The sequence below is a fragment of the Carassius auratus genome, chromosome 3 (genome assembly GCF_003368295.1).
Source record: "Carassius auratus strain Wakin chromosome 3, ASM336829v1, whole genome shotgun sequence".
In the NCBI taxonomy this organism is placed as follows: Eukaryota; Metazoa; Chordata; class Actinopteri; order Cypriniformes; family Cyprinidae; genus Carassius; species Carassius auratus.
The window spans coordinates 29,578,300-29,601,479 of record NC_039245.1 but is presented as its reverse complement, the minus strand read 5'-3'; the positions used below and the strand labels follow the sequence as shown (position 1 = coordinate 29,601,479).

General features: G+C 40.1%; 2 protein-coding genes across 2 annotated transcripts in view; both read left to right on the top strand.

The window, feature by feature from the left end:
* Positions 1–18,424, top strand: part of LOC113053561 (Fc receptor-like protein 5) — a 29,966-nt gene extending 11,542 nt beyond the window's left edge. The window contains exons 3-16 of the mRNA XM_026218686.1: positions 5,087–5,359; positions 5,440–5,574; positions 5,957–6,127; positions 6,216–6,497; positions 6,730–6,972; positions 11,513–11,785; positions 11,866–11,994; positions 12,826–12,996; positions 13,073–13,354; positions 13,559–13,801; positions 13,885–14,010; positions 14,319–14,420; positions 14,588–14,644; positions 17,799–18,424. Coding sequence (XP_026074471.1) covers positions 5,087–5,359; positions 5,440–5,574; positions 5,957–6,127; positions 6,216–6,497; positions 6,730–6,972; positions 11,513–11,785; positions 11,866–11,994; positions 12,826–12,996; positions 13,073–13,354; positions 13,559–13,801; positions 13,885–14,010; positions 14,319–14,420; positions 14,588–14,644; positions 17,799–17,902 — 2,591 coding nt within the window. The 3' untranslated portion in view covers positions 17,903–18,424. The remainder of the gene's footprint in view (positions 1–5,086; positions 5,360–5,439; positions 5,575–5,956; positions 6,128–6,215; positions 6,498–6,729; positions 6,973–11,512; positions 11,786–11,865; positions 11,995–12,825; positions 12,997–13,072; positions 13,355–13,558; positions 13,802–13,884; positions 14,011–14,318; positions 14,421–14,587; positions 14,645–17,798) is intronic.
* Positions 18,425–20,968: 2,544 nt separating this feature from the next.
* Positions 20,969–22,814, top strand: LOC113054573 (B-cell receptor CD22-like). Its single transcript, XM_026220213.1, has 3 exons — positions 20,969–21,063; positions 21,664–21,924; positions 22,516–22,814. Exons 1-3 carry the CDS (start codon positions 21,033–21,035, stop codon positions 22,812–22,814), a joined length of 591 nt encoding a protein of 196 aa, XP_026075998.1. The 5' UTR covers positions 20,969–21,032.
* Positions 22,815–23,180: the final 366 nt, after the last annotated feature.

Here is a 23,180-nt window from a genome sequence, read left to right as displayed (position 1 = left end):
CGTTACCCTACTTATAACGACACTAACGAGACGCTTACACACGTTTGAACAACACAGTGTACAAAACAAACATTTTATATAAATATATTCTAATTAAATGAATACTTACAATCACACAAAGAATGTCCTTGACGATCAGTGCACCGCTGGTGCTTGTGTCTGATAGCGGAATCATTCGTGTAACAGCTGTTCTAAATAAGCTACATCTGATTGGATAGTAATAATCCCATGTCAGTATCTTGCCGCGCTATTGGCTCAACTAATATAGTAGGCAACCGCGTTTGCCTGCATATTTACGTATCGTGCATTATGATTTCGGGGAAAATGTGCAATAAATGGGAGTGGCAACACTTTTCATATCGTTGAGAATAAAACAACCGTCCCAACTTTACAAATCCAGGTTCTCCCTCCATGGGGATCATTCATTTCGAAAAGTAAAGCAGATACGGACCCTCGGCCCACCGTCTAAATGCAAAGGCGCGTTTACGCGCGTCTGGAGGTCTCGCGGCGCGAATGGGGCGTTAAGCGCGGCGCGGAAGACGCGAATTCGCCTCATTCGCGCGCGAATAGGGCGTTTCGCGCGAAACACGCGTTAAGCACGAAGGTGCTTTTTGTGCATTTAGCGTTTGACGCGAATTCGCGTCTGCCGCCCGATTTGAAAAATTTCAACTTTGGCGTCAATTCGCGCCGCGTTAACCAATCAGGAGCCTGCTAGGAGTCACTCATTCAACAGAATGTTCCTGCAGCCTCCGGTTTTGCAGGAATACCCTTCTCCACTCATTCAACAAGGAGGAACGACTGATGTTGTCAGTGAGGAGTCAACCGGAGCTATATGACAAAAGTTCATATTTCTATAGAGACAGGAATAAAAATGACATATATGTATATAAAAAACATATTAATAGATAAATTGAATAAAGGCCAATTGATTAGAAATGTTTCATTTTACCCCAAACGAATTATATTTTATTTTGAACCACTAAAGAGACATCAGAGCCAGCGGCAAATGTCAGAAGGTCTAGCCGAGCCGAGGCTGCTCTCGGCGGATACATGATGACGGAGCTCCCGCTGATCGCATGGAGCTCATCTCCGAGATCGGCGAAACACATTTTTTTAAATAGACGCTGTCTTTATAAATAAACCGCATATCTGAGTTTAAAACAACTACATTCTCGCCTGAAATACTTTTAAAACTACATTTCATGACACAGTAACAGTAATATTTTGAAAATTATCCGAATAAAAATGGCGGTTGAAAATGCTGCGTGAACTCAGCTGGCAGAAGCCCCCCCATGACGCGAATTCGCGTCTGTTGTGAAGTTAATTCCACGCGCGAATGATCTCAAAATGGTCAAGCGAATTTGACGCTCTATTCGCGTTTGGTGTGAACACAGCATAACTGTTAACTGTAGGTATGGGTCGGTTTTTCAGTCATTCAGTTTTGAACTTTGTAATGGTATCTGCTGAATCAGTTCTGGAGTTTTGTTTTGCACATTGCCTGTTGACTTATATATTCAGTATTTTACATTTAGTAAGAATGTTTTATAGTCCATTGCTTGTCTTAAGATGGTTATATATATATGCAGCACTTTAGCATGAAAATGGTGTTTGACACCATTTTCTGTGAATCTAAAAAGTACTAATGATTTATCTTTGAGGATGAACACTTTCACAACTCATGCTACTAATGATTTGATATTTACTGATTTACTGATGAACTCAAACACTGAATCTACGGAAGCTTCAACTAAAACAATCGATTCAGTGAAAGTCTCTGATGGAGGACAGTACAGGTGCAGAGCACTAAGAGGAGGACATTACACACGTCACAGTGAAGCAGTAAAAGTAATAATATATGACAAGTATTTTTTCTCATAAAAATGAACTGCTCTTAAGAACACAATGAAACTGATTCATAAGACACTGAATCAATGACTATAACAGCTACAGAGAACAACACTTCAGTCTAACCTGATTGTCACGAAATGCACACACAAACAAGGAGATCCAGTAGCAGTGTTTTTGCGTTATCCAGAATCATACATCGGCCAGACAAAGGTCAAAAACCAGGTAATCAGTCAAAAAAACAATGGCAAGGAAACACGAAATACAGGATGACATTAAACAAAGACTCCATGACAACGACAGCATCAAACTGGGTATATATAGACAGGTGCAAACAATGTGAGTGGGATCAGCTGTGTGCAATGAACAGTGATTAGTCCAGATAAAGGCTAGTGTGAACTGCAATACTTAAGTGGGGTGACAATATGGGGAAGTGAGACCTCTACTGGACACCCAGGGACACACAAACCGGACATTGTGACACTACCGCACCTCTAAGGAACAGCTTCCAGATGCTCCTCTGAAACAACAAAAACAAAATAAAGCAACCAGGAGGGAGGTGGAATGGTGGAGGATCAGTGGGAAGGACAGAGGGCGAGGTCCATGGAGGGGAAAGGATACAGGAAGTGATGGCTTAACATGTAGCCAGGGTGGATCAGACAGTTTAGGGGGGAAGGTTGGATCAGAAAGCTAAGGGGGCCAGGGCAGTGCCGACAAAGCAGGAATCCAGGGGTGGAGCAGGAGGAGCTGGAGCCCACTGGGGCGGCGCAGGTGGAACTGGAGCCCACCAAAGCCGAGAAGACGGGACCGAAGCCCACCAGGGTGGAGCAGAGGACAACCACAGCCGAGAAGACGGGACCGAAGCCCACCAGGGTGGAGCAGAGGACAACCACAGCCGAGCTGATGAGACAGAAGCCCACCAAGGTGGAGCAGAGGACCAACACAGCCGAGCAGATGAGACAGAAACCCACCACGGTGGAGCAGAGGACCACCACAGCCGAGCAGATGAGACAGAAGCACACCACGGTGGAGCAGAGGACCACCACAGCAGAGCAGATGAGACAGAAGCCCACCACGGTGGAGCAGAGGACCACCACAGCCGAGCAGATGAGACAGAAGCCCACAAGGGCGGAGCAGAGGACCACCACAACCAAGCCGATGAGACAGAAGCCCACTAGAGCAGAACAGAGGACCACCACAGCCGAGCAGACGAGACAGAAGCACATCAGGGCGGAGCAGAGGACCACCACAGCCGAGCAGATGAGACAAAAGCCCACCTGGGCAGAACAGAGGACCACCACAGCCGAGCAGATGAAACAAAAGCCCACCAGGGCAGAACAGAGGACCACCACAGCCGAGCAGATGAGACAGAAGCCCACCAGGGCAGAACAGAGGACCACCACAGCCGAGCAGACGAGACAGAAGCCCACCACGGTGGAGCAGAGAAACCCACAGCTGAGCAGATGAGACAGAAGCCCACAAGGGCGGAGCAGAGGACCACCACAACCGAGCAGACGAGACAGAAGCCCACTAGGGCAGAACAGAGGACCACCACAGCCGAGCAGACGAGACAGAAGCACACCAGGGCTGAGCAGAGGACCACCACGGCAGAGCAGACGAGACAGAAGCCCACCAGGGCGGAGCAGAGGACCACCACAGCCGAGCAGACGAGACAGAAGCCCACCTGGGGTGGAGCAGATGACCACCCCAGCAGAGTCAATGGCAAAGGAGAGCAAGTCTGGTTAGGTAGCACTGAAATAGAGACCATGAACAGTTTAATGGCGGCCTCCGTGGCTGCGATGAGAGTGTAGGTGGCCTCCGAAGGTTCTGCAGTGGTTGCCGCCACCTCTGGAGGTTCCACAGCCATAACAGTCTCCTTGACAGCAATACAACAGGCAGAGAACATTGCTGGGTGCAACAGACAGGATGTGACGAGGCTCTGGAAGTTCAGCAGAGACGTGACCAGGCTCTGGATGATCCGTTGTGGTATGACGAAGCTCTGGAATATCTACTGAGATGTGATAAAGTTCTGGAAACAGTAGTGATTTTACTAGGCTCATAAAGACCAACCGTGACTTGACCCTGTTCACTGAGATCAACAGTGACTTGACTTGACTCATGAGGTTTAACTGTGGTTTTACTTGACTCATGGGTGTTAACGGTGACTTGACCTGACTCTGGACGGTCAATGGTGACTTGACCTGACTCTGGGAAACCAATGGGGACCTGACTCGACCCTGGAAAGTCAACGACGGGGAACTGTCTCGAATCTGGAAAGTCCACAGGGACCTGACTCAACTCTGGAAAGTCAACTGTGGCTGCCATCTTGTGCAGTGGCTCTAGATTGGCGTCCATCTTGGGCAGTGGTGCAGGGCTGGCGGCCATCTTATCTGGAGACAGAGGCGTAGAGTCGGCCATCGTGTCTGGAGAGACTGGCGTGGCCGGTGTATCCCATAGACCACAGAGGTGTAGGTATCTAGTAAAACCCCAAAAGTCCAGGATTTCAAGTCCCTTCAGCTCCCATTGAGGCAAAGAGTCATCAAGGCAGTTGTTAAACAAGTCCTTTAGTGCCTCATTGTTATACCCCAGCCCTACTGCCATGGTCCAAAACACTTGAGCCAGACCACCCACCTCACTCCCCCGTTGGCGAAGGGTGGTCAAGTTCAAGAGTCTCCCCCTCCGCTCCTCCATGGTGGCTGGGAAACGTATTCGAAATCCCACACCGCTGGATCTGGGCATGATGGAGTCCTTCTTTCACAAAACGGACACAAAAATAGGGAGATCCATTAGCAGTGTTTATTGGGTTATCCAGAATCATACATCAGCCAGGCAAAGGTCAAAAACTAGGTAATCCGTCGAAAAACAAGAAACATTAACAATGGCAAGGAAACACGAAATACAGGATGACATTAAACAGGGACTCCATGACAATGACAGAAACAAACCAGGTATATATAGACAGGTGAAAACAATGTGAGTGGGATCAGCTGTGTGCAATGAACAGTGATTAGTCCAGATAAAAGCTAGTGTGAATTGCAGTACTGAAGTGGGGTCACGTTATAGGGAAGTGAGACCTCTAATGGACACCCAGGGACACACAAACCGGAACCTGTGACACTGATTTAGCATGTGTGATTTGCAATCTAGTAACTGTTCAAGGATTAAAACCATCATGTATTGTTTATGTTTACATGTTTGTTATATCACATTATTTCCTTTGTGAATTGTTATAATTTTACAGAAAGACCAAAAGTCAAAGTGACCATTAAACCTGCTCAACATGTATTCAGAGGAGAGATAGTCACTCTCAGATGTGACATTGATGGTGACGGAATCACTAGCTGGCAGTACAGCTGGTATAAAGATGATTCAAACAGTGTTTTCAGTGAACTACAGGAACACACGTTCAGTCCTGTTACTGAGTCTGACGCAGGTAAATACTCCTGTTATGGAGCAGAGAGAGGAGGATCACGAACATCAAACATCAGTGATGAAGTTACACTGACAGTATCAGGTGAGTTTGATCATCCCCTCCTATAAACAAACACAATTTATAAATGTTCACATTATCAATTAGTGATTTATTAATTTCAGACAGACTCCAGGCAGTTTTAAGTGTTTCTCCACAGAAGTGGTTGACTGAAAGAGATTCAGTGACTCTGATCTGTGAGGTTTATGGCTCCTCTACAGACTGGACATTCAGCTGGTTCACTCTAACTACATCATCAGGTAAGATATAATTTGCTTCAGGCGGTAACTTTGTAATTAAAGGAATAGTTCACCCCAAAAATGAAACTTTTGCCATCATTTACTCACCCTAAGGTTGTTCCAAACCTTTATGATTTTTTTTCTCCCTCCTGAATCTGAATGTACAAAGTAAGCAATTAACTAAAATTGTTGAGCTACAGACAAAGTAGACATACTGTAACACCAAAGTTTAAAAATATCTATATATCTGAATATTTAATGTATGATTTAATCAAAAAAAAAAAAAAAAAATTACAAGTATTGAATCATTCTGAATACATTAGTTTACAGTGAAAGTTATTCATAAGGAGTATAAAGAAATGAAGTCCCTTAGTGAACATCTGCACATTCTCACTTTATACAGAAAGCAGCATTCATTATCAGCTGCTCTCAGACAGCAGCAGAGGAGCTGGAGGAATCTACACTTTCAGTTATGCTGCTCTAACACACACAGGAGTTTATGTGTGCAGAGCAGAGAGAGGAAAACCAGCATATAAAACAACCTACAGCAACAAACATCCAGTATGGGTCACTAGTGAGTTCAGACACTTAAATGACTGGTTCATATTTATTTTTAAAAATCTTAAACATTTCTATTTGCTAAACTCAAATTTTCTTCTCAGGTGTTTCTTCTCCAGGCTCTCTGGTCATCAGTCCCAGCAGAACTCAACACTTTACATCTGTCTCTCTCTCTCTGAGCTGTGAGGACCAGAGTAACTCTGATAGATGGAGAGTAAGAAGATACACAGAGAGTGGGGGGCTGGAAGATTGTTCATCACCAGTGTGGGGATCACAAACAGGATCTACATGTACAATCAACTCCACCATCACATCAGACACTGGAGTGTATTGGTGTCAGTCTCAATCTGGAATGAAATATCATCCTGTTAATATAACAGTACACTGTGAGTCTGTGTGTATTTATTAATTTTACTGGCAGTAAACAATCAAAGCATACAACAGGTTGATCAAACATGTGCAGGAAGCATCAGTGCGCAAAAAACACTCAGTGGGCAGGCAGCACAAAGAATAGTTTTGTCATACAACATATACTGTCTGTAAACTATTTTTTGTTACTATATTTTTCATATAATTTTACTATTTTGCCAAAATTGCATGTTTCCTCTGTTTCTGTAGCTGGTGTGATTCTGGAGAGTCCTGTTCATCCTGTGATTGAAGGAGATACTCTGACTCTACGCTGTTTATATCAACATTCAACTCCACCAAACCTCAGAGCTGATTTCTATAAAGATGGATCACTCATCCAGAATCAAACTACAGAGATGATCATCTCTACTGTCTCAAAGTCACATGAGGGTTTCTACTACTGCAAACACTCAGAGAGAGGAGAGTCACCCAAGAGCTGGATCTCAGTCAGAGGTGAAATATTATATTACGTAAATGATCAAGTGAATTAGTGTTCCTTACCTTTTACTTTGTGCTCTTAGAGATTAAAATCCACAATCTGAATGAGTAAACCATGAACTTTAGAGAGCAAGTGAGAAATGTTCTGTTGCACTTACTGTAGGTTAGTATGTTTTTCGGTCACTCGGTTTGGAGCTTTCTAATGGTATTGGCTGAATCCGTTCTGGAGTACTGTTTTGCACATTGCCTGTTAACTTACATATATATTCAGTACTTTACATTTAGTTGTCACACATAGAAGACAATGGAGACAGATGTTAAATCAAAGCTAGGACAGTTTATTGAAAGGATGGGAATATCTGGCAAATGAGAGATGAATGGCAGTCCAGGGAAAAGCCACAGGCACACAGACACTCTCCAGAGCCACCAGATGTAGAAAGGGAGTTGGTTTTCCATCTTGGGAGTTGTTATCCACTTGACAACAATGAGAGAATCCTCTTAGAGGTAAGAGAGAGTCAGGTTTATTCCACACAGTTACTCTAGGTAACATAGACGAGACCGGACAGTGTCTTAGGCTGCATCCGAAAACTGAAAAATGCTGCTTTCGGAGGATGCATTCCAAGGTCGTGAGGCACCATAAAAATAAAGATGGCATCTGAAAGTTGCGGTTGGTGGTCAGTTTCTGTGTAAATGTATGTTTCTGATCAACGTTTTCCAATTTTGATGTCTTTTTTAGCGAGAAATCAATATTGTAGTAATGAAATATCCACTTAGTTATCACCAAAGCTCTCTATATTTTGCTGTAGATCATTAAACCATTACACTGCCTCAGAAGCCTGTCCAAAATCAGTTTCGTGAGGTGCCTTCGTGCAAAAGCGCTGCCTGTAAAGTCATTGCCTGATACGACAGCGAGCCAGCAAGTCACCTGCCTAAGTTTTCGGATGCAGCCGTTGTGTTTGTGGCTGGCTTTCGTAGTGAGTGCTTGATGAGGAGTGACAGGTGCTGCAAATTAAAATACAATGTCCTCCGGTATGCCAAAAAGCAAATAGCAAAATTATGTCATTAATAAGTTACCCTCATATTGTTCCAAACATGTAAGACCTCCGTTTATCTTTGGAACACAGTTTAAGATATTTTAGATTTAGTCCGAGAGCTCTCAGTCCCTCCATTGAAGCTGTGTGAACGTTATACTGTCCATGTCCAGAAAGGTAAGAAAAACATCTTCAAAGTAGTCCATGTGACATCAGAGGGTCAGTTAGAATTTTTTGAAGGATCGAAAAAAAAATTTTGTCCAAAAATAGCAAAAACTACGACTTTAGTCAGCATTGTCTTCTCTTCAGTGTCTGTTGTGAAAGAAAGTTCAAAACAAAGCAGTTTGTGATATCCGGTTCGCGAATGATTCATTCGATGTAAGCGGATCTTTTTGAACCAGTTCATTAAATCGAACTGAATCGTTTTAAACGGGTCGCATCTCCAATAAGCATTAATCCACAAATGACTTAAGCTGTTAACTTTTTTAATGTGATGACACTTCCTCTGAGTTCAAACAAACCAATATCCCAGAGTAATTAATATACTGCATCAGTAAATATTCCCAGTGGCCACTAGGGATCACTAGTAAGAATTTATTTTTAGTCCTGCTAAATTGCTGTTTTGATCTGCTCTGAGAACACAATGAAAATTATTCATAAGGCACTTCATCAGTAGGTGCGTTTACATGGACACTTTTTGTTCCTTCGGATTGAATTCATTCTGATTGTCTAATCTGAACGTAGTGTTTACATGAATGCTGATTAAAGTGATCGGAGTGATATACGTGTTTATATGTCACAAGCTTCTGATTGGATTTACTCTTTTGACATGTGCACACTGCATGAATATACAGAGTTTCCCTCTTCTGTCGCAGACTGTTTTAAAAAGCACACGTGATATTTATCTACTTCGGGTCCTAATTACGCGATGACCAGCACATGAACTGGTGCTTAACGTTACTTTATATATATATATATATATATATATATATATATATATATATATATATATATATATATATATATATATATATATATATATTAAAAAAAAAACTAATCGTCTGTTGATGAGAGTCTTAAACTAGGACAGGTGGGACATGGTCGTGTTCCACTTCACATACGCTGAGTGAAAGTTTTATAATGACAAGACACTTATTTATGTATTTATGACACTTTATTCGCATGGAAGAACACCCCTTTCCGTGCTATTTTTACATCACTGTGCATGTGCACTACTTTCCAGTTTTAGTTTTCAATCCGATTAAGTGTTTACATGTCCTCTCACTTGGATTACAAAAGGAATAAACCACCCCTTAAAATCCGATATGGCCAATTCAATCCGATTGTCGTGTTTAAATTTGTTTTTTTTTTGTCGTGTTTAAATTTGTTTTTTTTTTTGTTTTTTATTCTGATTTTGCTTTTAGTCCTATTATGATCGGATTAGTAGTATTCATTTAAACAGAGTGTCACGCTGTCTAGTCTCTGTTTTCTTGGGTGTCCACTAGTGGGCTCACTTCCCCTTAGGCACTTCACCGTAGGCACTAGATTTCCTCTAGTCTTGTCCAGTCATCACAGTAATTGCACTCCGGTTAATTGCACCAGGTGCAGGTACTCTGTTGTCATTAGCCTTCCTATAAATTCCAGTCTTTTCCTGGTGTTTGTATGGAGTCCTCTACATTCGTATGTTCAGCCTTCTCATCTTCCGAGATTCCTCCTTGTCTTCTCGTCCTCCGAGTTCCCGTTCCTTTTCATTTCCTGTTCCCTCTTTTGTTTATTTGTTCATTTGTTTGTGGACTGATTTTTGGTTTTGACCTTTGGAGTGTTTTTGACCATGATCTGGATTTTCCCTTAATAAATTACCTGCAATTGGATCTCTGGTTCTCCCTGTGTCTCTCTGGGCAACGATCGTCACAGAAGGACTCCATCAACGAGATCCAGCGGTATGTCTGTTCATATTTCCTCCCCAACCACTGAGCGGGAGAGGAATGGTTTTGAGGGTACCCACCTGGTCATGTTCCGTGGGACCAGGGGAGGTCGCTCAGGAGTGAGTGGTCGAAAGGAGGTCCGGCATCGCTCTCCACTGTGTCCCCCCATCGACCCTGGTTTCGGATGGGAGCCGCCGTCTCCCCATTGTGGACGGAGAGGGGAGAGGAGGCGCAAGTCTGCCTAGCCAGCGCCACTGCAAAAGATGGCCGCCAGTCCAGTGCCCCTGCACAAGATGGCCGCCAACCCAGCGTCGCTGCGCAGAATGGCCGCCGACTCAGCGCCATTGCACAGGATGGCAGCCAACCCAGCACCACGAGGCAAGATGGAAGCCAGCCCAACACCACAGCACAAGATGGCTGCCAGCTCAGAGCCACGAGGCAAGATGGTCGCCAGCCCAGCGCCACAGCACAAGATGGCCGCTGGAACAGCACCACTGCCCAGGATGGCCACAGGTCCAGCGACACTGCACAAGATGGCCATCAACCCAGCGCCACGAGGCAAGATGGACGCCAGCACAGCGCCACAGCACAAGGTGGTCACCAGCCCAGCGCCACGGTGCAAGATGGCCGCCAGCTCAGCGCCAATGCCCAAGGTGGCCGCTGAGACGTTTTTGGATTATTTCTCCATGCTGTCAAATATCCTAGAGATTCCCAGGAGTGTTCAAGTCACATCTGCTAATCCAGAGACTGTTCATGTCATGTCTGCTGAGCCAGTATCACAGTACAAGATGGCCACCAACCCAGCGCCACTGCACAAGGTGGCCGCCAGCCCGGAGCCACTGCAGAGGATGGCAGCTACAGTGGGCTTTCCTAAGTTGAGTCAGGTTCCAGTTGACCCTCCAGAGTTGAGTCAGGTTCCAGTTGACTATCCAGAGTCGAGTCAGGTTCCTGTTGACCCTCCAGAGTCGAGTCACGTTCCAGTTGATTCTCCAGAATCAAGTCAGATTCCTGTTGACCTTCCAGAGTCGAGTCAGGTGCCCGTTGACTTTCCAGAGTTGAGTCCGGTTCCGGTTGACGGTTCAGGGACAGAGTCAAGTCACCGGGGTTCTTCATGGGAGAATTCAAGTCACCAGTGATCTTCAGAAACAAAGGCAAGTCACCATTGATCTTCAGGAACCAAGGCAAGTCACCATTGATCTTCATGAACAAGGAAACACCATGGGAGTACCAGAGTCTCGTCATTCGGATCTCTCGTTCTCCCTGTGTCTCTCTGGGCAACGATTGCCACAGAAGGACTCCATCAACGAGAACCAGCGGTATGTATGTTCATATTTCCTCCCCAGCCACCGAGCGGGAGAGGAATGGTTTTGAGGGTACCCGCCTGGTCGTGTTCTGTGAGACCAGGGGAGGTCGATCAGGAGTGAGTGGTCGAGAGGAGGTCCACAGAGAACAACACTTCAGTCTAACCTGATTTAGCATGTGTGATTTGCAATCGAGTAACTGTTCATAGACTAAAACCAACATAGCCTATATTATTTTATTTACATATTTATTATATTATCAGGTAAACTGTATTTGTGAATTGTTATCATTTCACAGAAAGACCAAAAGCCAAAGTGAGTATTAAACCTACTCAACATGTATTCAGAGGAGAGATAGTCACTCTCAGATGTGACATTGATGGTGGAGGAGTCACTTGCTGGCAGTACAGCTGGTATAAAGATTATTCAAACAGTGTTTTCAGTGAACTACAGGAACACACATTCAGTCCTGTTACTGAGTCAGATGCAGGTAAATACTCCTGTTATGGAGCAGAGAGAGGAGGATCACGAACATCAAACATCAGTGATGAAGTTACACTGACAGTATCAGGTGAGTTTGTTCATCTCTTCACATACACACACAAGTTATTATTCTTAACATGTTATTAACTAATGATTTTTCTATTTCAGATAGAGCCCAGGCAGGTTTAAGTGTTTCTCCACAGAAGTGGTTGACTGAAGGAGATTCAGTGACTCTGATCTGTGAGGTTTATGGCTCCTCTACAGACTGGACATTCATCTGGTACACTGCATCATTAGGTAAGATATAATGTGCTTCATGCGGTAACCCTTACGAAAGAAAATATATTTACCAATATATTTCTTAAAATATATTGTAATATATTATTTTCCCTTTTTATTTTCTAATATTTTATATATTTGAATACATTTAATAATATATTGATGATACATATATTATATAATATATTGCAAAATATACAAATGATTGCCGCTTTCAATATATTGCAATATATTGAAAAAATAAAAAATAAAAATAAATATATATAAGAATATATGCCTAATATATTACATGATATTTTCCAATATACTGCAATATATTTCCGTTTGATAAGGGAACTTTGAATTAAATAAATAGTTCACATTTTTCCATAATTTACTCAACCTCATGATGTTCCAAACATTTAGCAATCTCCCTCTGTTGAACACAAAATAATAATAAAAAATATTTGTCAGTAACCAAACAGTTGTAGACACAGACTTCCATAGTACTTTTTTCCCATACTATGGAAGTCAGTGGCTACCAGCAAATATTTGGGCAGAACTTTAGTGTGCCAAATGATGACAGAACTATCCCTTTAACAGATTTTATACAAGTCAAAATGATTATTTAATATGACTAAGTCAAGCTGATCTAACTACATCCCGACCCAAATTTGTTTACGTGGACCAGTGTTACTGTCAAGCTGAATGCAATGCTCAAGCAAAAGCAGCATTGCTCTGATATTGCAACAGTGTTCACACATCCCTGGAAAGTCAGACTGTAGTATGAATGGCTAACCAGTCCCACTAAAGAAGGCTTGAAGGCCAATGGACATCAAAATAATATTTTCACACTCTCACTTTATACAGAAAGCAGCAATCATTTTCAGCTGCTCTCAGACAGCAGCAGAGGAGCTGGAGGAAACTACACTGTCAGTTCTACTGCTCTAAAACACACAGGAGTTTATGTGTGCATAGCAGAGAGAGGAGAACCAGCCTATAAAACAACCTACAGCAACACACAGCCAGTATGGGTCACTGGTGAGTTCAGACACTTAAATGATTGTGTTCAAAAAAATCTCAAACATTTCTAAATGCTTAACTCTTATCTTCTCAGGTGTTTCTCCTCGAGTCTCTCTGATCATCAGTACCAGCAGAACTCAACACTTCACATCTGACTCTTTCTCTCTGAGCTGTGAGGACCAGAGTAACTCTGATAGATGGAGAGTGAGAAGATACACAGAGAGTAAACAGCTGGAAGATTGTTCATCATCAGTGTGGGGATCACAAACAGGATCTACATGTACAATCAACTCCACCATCACATCAGACACTGGAGTGTACTGGTGTCAGTCTGAATATGAAGAGAAATTTGATCCTGTTAATATCACTGTACACTGTGAGTCTGTGTGAATGTATTAATTTCACTGGTAGTTTACAATCAAAGCATAAAGCAGGTTGATTAAACACAAGCAGGACGCATCAGTGGGGCAGGCGGCACAAAGAATAGTTTTCTCAAAATATATAAACTATTTCTTATTACTATCTTTTTCATATAATTTTACTATTTTGCCAACATTGCATGTTTCCTCTGTTTCTGTAGCTGGTGTGATTCTGGAGAGTCCTGTTCATCCTGTGATTGAAGGAGATACTCTGACTCTACACTGTTTATATCAACATTCAACTCCACCAAACCTCAGAGCTGATTTCTATAAAGATGGATCACTCATCCAGAATCAAACTACAGAGATGATCATCTCTATTGTCTCAAAGTCACATGAGGGTTTCTACTACTGCAAACACTCAGAGAGAGGAGAGTCACCCAAGAGCTGGATCTCAGTCAGAGGTGAGACTAAGAAATATAAAAACTATTGCAATGTCCTGTAGAATTTACAGCACTAATCTGGATGTAAACTGTATTTATCTCAGCTTCCTCCAGAACATCAAGATCTGAATGGTTCAGTCTCGTCATAATTGGAGTGGCTGCAGGACCGACCGTCACATTTGTGATCATTGTTTTCTTGGTCCTTCTGTGGCACTACAGAAACAAAAAAGGTTAATCATCTGCCATATTAAAATTCAGTGGCACATATGCAGACACTATGGTCTGTTGGCCACCCTATATCAATCTAAGCTGTCTTTCTGGTCTTAGCTGGTCTTCCGAACTGGTAAAGCTGGTAAACTGGCTTGTTTAAAAAGTTTTGGCGGTAATTTACAGACAAATTTCTGAGGGTTGAATCAGTGTTCCAAATTAGGCATTTATGTATGCATTAAGAGATCAGAAGTCAGTTTTTCTTTTTTTTATATAATTGATCCCATATATTTCCTCAAAATATGTACATAATAATTTTATGTTATCTTAGGTGTAAGATCTCAGTCTCCCTCTCGTGTCAGTCAACAGATGAACATCAGTCAGACATCAGAGCAGAACCAGAGTGACATGCGTTACAACACACTGCTGTTTGGTTAGATTTTACCCATTACCCTAAATCAATGCTTAAATATTTAGCCCCTAATTATTTATATTTCAGTGACAACAATATATTCTGTTGGATTTAAAGAATTCATGATATGCATGACTATATATATATTGTTTTTATTGAAAATGATTTAATGTATTAATTTATTACAGGAACTGCTCATATTTATGACTCTGTTGATGCAACTATCAATAAAGACATAAACACAGGTAACTAATGAAGCAATTTAAAGTATTTTATATCATGATGTTTTTCCTAAACCAGTAGTTATCTTCTACTGTTTGAACTGCAGATTTCTAAATCCTAGGTTACTTTTCTTATTTCCATATTTGCTGTGTCAATGTCACTGATTGGATGAGAGTAGCATACATCATGTTTAAATAACAGCTCTAGCTCTAAACTGTATTTTTTTTATTAAAATTTATGTATTTTTCTTCATCGTTTGACATTTCCCCTTCTAACAGTGAAACAATTGTTCCTACAATGCAAGGTGCTTCTTTGACTGCCTAAATCATGTGAATATACGATTAAGTCAGAACATTACCACACCAAATCTTTTTACATAACCCACATTTTGCACTGTAATAAGCCCATGTGAAACATGTCTTATTTGTTTCGTTATTTTTCTTTAGACAGTGTAAGCAGGCCCACTGAACTCATTGCTGCTGAGATTGAACTGAAATCTTCCAAGAAACAAAAGAAAAAGAAAGGAATCAAAGTTAAAACAAAGTCTCTGGCTCCTATTTTAAAGATCTAAAAGCAAAGTATAATGCGCACAGCGCAGGTGCACTGAGGGCGTGTCCAAATCAACTTTTGCTATTTTAATGGCGGAAAAACGGGTTGTCCCTATTATTTTAATGAGTAATGTTTTTTGGCCGTAAAGTGCAATCAATCAATCAGAGTCTCAACTTCCATTTCCTTTAAGAGCCAGCTGTGCTTGTGCCATGACCGATTTGCTATTTAGATGGCGGAATTTGGAAAGCACAAAGACAGAATGTGTCTCAGAGATGAAACGGAGCTGCTTGTGTGAGAGTAAATCGATAGCCTAATTCTGATACATGTGATGACTATCAATTATGACATGTAGGCATTTTTGTATTTAATTAGCCTACAAAAAATTCTTATGCATTGCAATCATTTAATTTTTTTATATTTGGCATGTTTGTGTGCTGCTGTGCGTCCCTGTGTTTAATAAGCAGTGTGTACGCGCGTTGTGTACCCGCCTATACTAACACGCTCTTTAAATAACAAAGAAAAAACATTACGCCAGACTTTAGATCAGGGCTGCGTATAGCCCTGACAAAACGTTGCACAACGTTTTTTAAACAGAAACGGTGATGCGTTGAACACACTAGGTGTTTCTCAATGTCCAGGAAGGATCCTCGGAAGCCAATATTTCGAGGATGCTACGTCATCGACATCCGTCGAAGGACTGTTCCAATGTCGAAGATCCTCGGAATTTTAACCAAGGACTGAGTCCTTTGTTCGAAGAATATCCCATACACAGGATGGGATGCATATGTGTATCCTTCGCACTCTCAAATCACCCACAATCCTATGCGCGCAGCTTTGCTATCTAACATTAGTTCAAAAATTAAAAAATGTCGAACGTTAACGTAGTCGCAGCGTTAACAATTTTTTTTACGTTGCCAAACATTTGTTATAACTGTAGTAAATATAAGTAAAGATTGACGTTTAAATGCCAGTACAAATTACTACCGTATTGATATTGTAAATTATACAAATACAAATGGTTAAATGAACCGGACCTGTCATTTAACAACTGGTTGCGTCAACGGCATTTCTTTTATAAATAACTAGTTAAGATGTCCAAAGTAATTTAATGATACCATTCACAGTTATTCAAACGGACCTTTTCACTGACGTAATGACGCAATTACGTGCACTTGCTAGGCTGTTCCATTTACATGTTCTCCGTATGCTAAAGAGGAGTCTCACCTAGCCTCTGAAGGAAGTGACTTGGAAGGATCAATCCTACCAAGGAAGTATCCTTGACATTGAGAAACGCCTACTGTTCTGATGACGCAAAAGTTGCAACTATGGCAGCTGAGAAGGCCATTCTTTGTGTTCTTTGTGAAGAATTTTTGGAACCATCTATTTAGCCTCACATACTTACTTTATTTGTAGTTCATACGGTTTTAATACCCTGCATTTTCTTTCTCATTTTTAGGAAAATTACTTAATTACCATTGTTTATTTATATACCAAATGTCATACACTTGCAATGAAGCTAAAAATATAAACAACTACATCATTATGTTGATATCCTATATTTTTACAATAAAACTTAATACAAACATGTCTTCTAATATCCTCAGTTGTTGCGTATACCGAGCTGCAACAAACACATTTGTACATAATTTTTCCTTGAGGCCATTTTGCGACTTCACTTTAAACGTACAATATGGAATTTTTGGCCACCAGGGGTCACTCAATCAAAATAATAATATAAGACGTACTTTGATGTCTATAGTCTTGATCAAGGCTACTACTTTTTCTTCTTCGTCTCATCTTTGTTTCTGTTCACCTTTGTATTTGGCGGTTCCGCAGGAAGTTAGATAAACTAGAGGGGTCAAAGTTTATATGACGCCATAGGCGGGCGACAAAACGGAAATAAAGAAACCTGCCGTGTCTTCTAATTAAACTATAATTTTCTCCGGATTTGAAAGTTCGTGGAAACTGTCGAGATGATGTAAGTACACAACTAAAAAATATATATAACATAGATATAGTGATTTCTGCTATTTTTAAAGCAGAAAAATTACATATTGCGCCTTTAATACCGCATGCTTTATATACATGTTGCTGCTGATTGGACTGCAGTTCTGACACACCCACCAAACAAGAGAAAACGCATCTCAAACCCCGTTGCACACCGGTGCACGCCGTTTCCAGGAAACATGACGTTCAACCTGGAAACCGTAGCCAAACGTTGCGCACCGTTTTGAACTTGAACATGCTCCAGGTTTGAGTTGCTCAATGGTGCAGTCTATTTTCAGCTCCTTAAAATAGCTATAAGCCAGCAATGTGCCTGAACACGCCTCTTTTTTAGACCAGCACACCCATGGGCGCACAAATGGGCGCAAATGAATTTGCTAATTAAACGACGTGGCACTGAACGGGAAAATGCGAATGGCGCCGGACTGAAACTAGCAAACACACGTGTGTTGCACCTTGCATCGCAATGCGCCAGGTGTATGATAGGGCCCTCTGTTCTTTTTCACAGCAGCAGCTCCTTTGATTTCTCCATAAACTCTAAATAGTTACAAAAATCACAACAACAGTACCATTAAACATTAAAATGTTCAGTTTAGCATTTTGAATTAATTTATCTATTTTCAGGTGCTGGATCTTATGATATGACTTATGGTATTAGGCTCAGAAGTTCAATGGATCAGCTAAAACCTCCAATTGAACTTCAAGGAAACATCTCAGAGAACTGGTGAACCTGAATATAGAAGTTTGAGCTGTATCTCATTGCAAGCACAGGAATGATAAAATGTACTACGTTTCTTCACATTGCCAATGATAAAGAACTAATGTGATTCTGATGAGGAATGGATTTTGATGAGGAAGAATCTAATGATTTTGAAGCTCCGAAAAAAAAAAAAAAATCATTACTGTGAAGCATGGCAACTAAGGCATTAAAAAAGAAAAGAAAAAACAAGGCTAAATAATGTGAATTCACACAGCTGACTGTCAGTGTTGTGGACTTGAGTTACCTTGTTTTACCCCCGTCTTAGTTTCCTTAGTTGGTCATGTTTCTTGTTCCTGTCTTCAGTTCCATTAATTCCAGTTGTTTCCTGTTTTAGTTAATTTGGTTCCAGCCGTGTCTCATCAGTGTCTGTCTTTAAATAGTGTCCTCAGTTCTCAGTTCTCTGTCTACTGTAATATGTCATTAAATGTCATTAATCTGAATGTAATTTATCTGTTTGTATCTCCGTGTGCATTTAATTAAATATTCTACTACCACATTCTCCTGTATCTCCTGGTTCCTTCTCCAAGCGAAGTTTGACACTGACAGACTCGTTGATCCGAGAGTACATAGTGTGTACAGTGATTAAAGCTCTTGACGAGGAGACAGAAGTGATTGTAAACAAAATTAGCAAGATGAAGCCTACTAAAAGTCACCTGAGAATAGTGATGTTCCAAATTAGTGGACAAAGAAATAAAGTAATTGTGCCAGATGCCATTACAGGCATGAATGACGGAAGTGTCTGGCAAATGGGCAAGTATGCAAAGTGTGTCATAGAAAGATATCACTGTGGTAGAATGTGCAAAACCCAAAAAAAGAAAGTCAAAAAAAAAAAGTTCACAGTGAGAAAAGATCATGAGGTTGAACAAGAGTATCACACAGAAATGTTTTGTGGGACCCTTCAAGAAAAGCTGGAAAGAAAACCGAGACCCAGGTTTGCAAAGCAAATGATGCCACAGTAGAGGAAAAAGACAAGTGGACAGAAACACTGAAAGTAAATAAAATAGTACTTTTTTTTTTTTTAAATCAGATACAGGAGCAGAGTGCAATTGTAATGTCATATGAAGACTTCAATAGCAGGAAAATCAGTGACAAATGTTCAAATGAACTGTGTGTTAGTTGCATGCTCTTGTCATAAGATGGATCCAAAGGGTAGCTCACCTGCCATTTTAAAGACAATGAAGCAAAACTTTTGTTCCAACTGATAGAGAAAGAATCAGGGAAGTGCACCCTGCACAGAATTAGGACTGGTCAAAGTAATCTACAATGTATACTGAGAAGAAAACACAGACATCATGAAGGAGTGGTATAATGTGTTCTATGGCCAAAGACCAGTTAAAGACCCACACAGACCACCAAAAACCTGCTAATGATGTTGCAAGAAAATCAAAGAGATCCTTACAGTCCTCTTCATAAGTACAAGAATACACCACTATGAGACATGAAGTTATCTCCTGCACAGCTTCTTATGAGTTGTAAATTGAAAGCCAGACTACCAACAATGAATAACTTGCTACAGTCATGACAGCACAATAATGTTCAGAAAAGCCTGAAAGACAGACAGAGGAAACACAAGTTCTTCTATGAGTGTGGAGCAAGAGAAAGAAAAAATGTCATATGCTGGTTCTTACCAATAGTTAGAGCCCTGACTTATGTACTTTTGATCAAACACTGAAGAAAATAGATAAATAAGAGTTTTAATATGATCAATCAGTGAGGGTTCATCCGTGCAGAGGAGCAGTGCCAAAGCACAAGTTACCAACATAATATAGCTCTGCAAGTAACTTGCAATTTTATGTTTCAAACAGAAATGGTAATAGAGAGGCAAACGTTACATGCTGCAATTTTAAAGGCAGGATAAGTGATTTTGGAGATGGTAGCAATAGCAAGTTAACTTTGAAAGCATAAGATCCCAGCCTCCCTGCAAATCACTCTCCAAAGCCAGGTCTTTTCCAAAACACATGAGCATGAACAGCAGTCCAGAAGGCTAACCAGCGACACAATGAAAGACAGCGTTGGTGGAGGACTGAATGAAACTGACTGAATGCCAGATTACTTCATGTCTCATTCACTGTTGAGAAAACATTACATTACAAAGCACATAATATTACAATAATGACCCCTTCTGTTCTTGCTATCTGAATGTGAAGAAACTTTTAACCAGCATTAAAATGTTTTTGATCAAAATCACCTACAATGCTTTTAATGCCGGTCTTCTTTCTGCTGTACTTCCTCTTTCACCTTCAGTCTCGCGGTTATATATTGACTCATGACAGATGTAGCCTATATGTTTTTTTTTTTGTTTTGTTTTTTTTTTTTCTGAGAAAAGGGTCACTGTCCTCAGATTTGTAAAAAAAAAAAAAAAAAAAATCTATTTAAGTGTGAACAATTAGCAACCGGACTAGTCCAAATCTGTATTTTATTCACCATCAAGTTGTTCCAAATGTGCATGTTCATTTTCTTTCTTTCTATTGCAAAGAATGTACATAGTCTGCTTTTTAAGTGTGTGATCTGTGAAAATAACAATAAAACATTTAAAACCTTTTGCAAGAATCGAACATATTTCTGAGCAGAGTAAAAAAGGATTGCAATTATTTTCGTCAAAAGAACAAAAATAATAATTATTTGAACTGTTATGGAGACATTTTTTTAAGAGGAACCCAAAACAGGATTGTTAAATTGTATGATTCCCAAAATTTCATTAAATTCATGATTCAAGTTCAGTAGTATCTGCTGCTTCCATTAAATAATTAATACAGATTAATTAGCCATTATATTAATGAGCTATCAAAAGATTTTTTCATTTTTCTTGTTCTTTAAACATGCCAGGATATAATTTATTCTCATAATGCCAATTCTGAATTTATCAATTTGATAATGTGATTCATGGCAACATTTTTGTAAAACATGTATGTTAGTCATTTTGACATTTTATGAAAGCATGTTACAATATTCTCAACATTACCAAACGATTTTCTATAACACCTGAGGTATGTATTTAATCTGTCATTATGTTCCTAAAGATCTGACTGCAGGTTTCAGGAAGTCTTGAGACTCTAAGACAGTCTGTGTCTTTAACTGTCTGTCATCATTCAGTCAGTATGGAGCTCAGTCAACTTCCTCTTCTGCTCTGTGAGTATTATTTTATCTGAATATGGTTAAATGGATGATAATTGGTTTTATATTATGTAAATGATCAAGAGAAGTAGAGTTCCTTAACATTTGTCTTTCTGCTCTGAGATTCAAATCCATAATAAATTGTATGAGTAAACAATGAACTTTAGAGAGCAAGTGTGCAGTGATGTTTGTGAAAGAGAAATGTTCTGTTGCGTTAACTATAGGTCAGTCTGTTTTTCAGTCATTCAGTTTTGAGCTTTGTAATGGAATTTGCTTAATCAGTTCTGGAGTTTTGATTTGCAGATTGCCTACTGACTTATATATTCAGTATTTTACATTTAGTAAGAATGTTTTTATAGTCCATTGCTTGTCTTTACATGTTTAACTTTTAATTCCCCCAAAAAAGTTCAAGATCTATAACATATCATAATGTTTACATATATTTACAGCATATATGCAACACTTCACAAAACAAACTAGAGCATGAAACACTTCAGCATGAAAATGGTGTTTGACACCATTCTCTGTGAATCTAAAATGCAATTATTTGTGAGGATAAAATCTTCTGCTGAAACACTTTCACAACTAATGCTACCAATGATTTTATATTTACAGATGTTACCACACCAACTCTGATTGTGCTGCCACAGAGTTCATTGTTCACTGGAGACTCAGTTACTCTGAGATGTGAGGTGGATCGTTCATGGGATGGATGGGAGTTTCTCTGGAGTAAAAACTCAAACACTGAATCCACTGACGCTTCAAATAAAACAATCAATTCAATGAAAGTCTCTGATGGAGGAGAGTACAGGTGCAGAGCACGAAGAGGAAGAAATTATACAAATTACAGTGAACCAGTAACAGTGACAATATACGGCAAGTATTTTTGATCACATAATGATCTGCTCTGAGAACACAATGAAAATGATTCAAAAGACATTGAATCAATGACCATAACAGCTACAGAGAACAACACTTCAGTCTAACCTGATTTAGCATGTGTGATTTTCAATATAGTAACTGTTCATAGACTAAAACCAGCATATATTATTTTATTTACATACCCACTTTATAATAAGTGGCCTTAACTACTTTGTACTTACATTTTAATTAATAATTTAGTACATTGTACTTATTGTGTACATACATGTTTTTACATTGTACTTATATAAAAAAAACCTACATGTAATTACATCTTTATTTAATTTATGTAATTACATTAATAATTACACTGTTGACCCATACTTTACACCTTAACCCACCCTTAAACTTACCCATACCTTCACCCTCTCCCTAACCTTACCCCTATCCCACCTCAATAGCAGCAAAAGTGTTTTACAACACAATATGAACACAGTAAGTACATTGTACTTATTTTTTATTTAAGTACATAGTAGTTAAGGCCACCTAATATAAAGTGGGACCCACATCACATTATTTCCTTTGTGAATTGTTATTATTTAACAGAAAGACCAAAAGCCAAAGTGAGCATTAAACCTGATCATCATGTATTCAGAGGAGAGAGAGTCACTCTCAGATGTGACATTGATGGTGAAGGAGTCACTAGCTGGCAGTACAGCTGGTATAAAGATTATTCAAACAGTGTTTTCAGTGGACTACAGGAACACACGTTCAGTCCTGTTACTGAGTCTGACGCAGGTAAATACTCCTGTTATGGAGCAGAGAGAGGAGGATCACGAAAATCAAACATCAGTGATGAAGTTACAATGACAGTATCAGGTGAGTTTGATCATCTCTTCCTATAAACACACACAAGTTATTAATGTTCACATGTAATCAATTAGTGATTTCTCTATTTCAGACAAACTCCATGCAGTTTTAAGTGTTTCTCCACAGAAGTGGTTGACTGAAGGAGATTCAGTGACTCTTATCTGTGAGGTTTATGGCTCCTCTACAGAATGGACATTCAGCTGGTTCACTCTAAATGCTTCATCAGGTAAGATATAATGTGCTACATTTGGTAACTTTGGATTAAAGGAATAGTTCACCCAAAAATGAAACTTTTGCCATCATTTACTCACCCTCATGTTGTTTTTTCTTCCTCTGTTGAACACAAAATAATTTGAAGAATTTGAAGAAAACCAAACAGACACTGTAGACACTGACTTCCA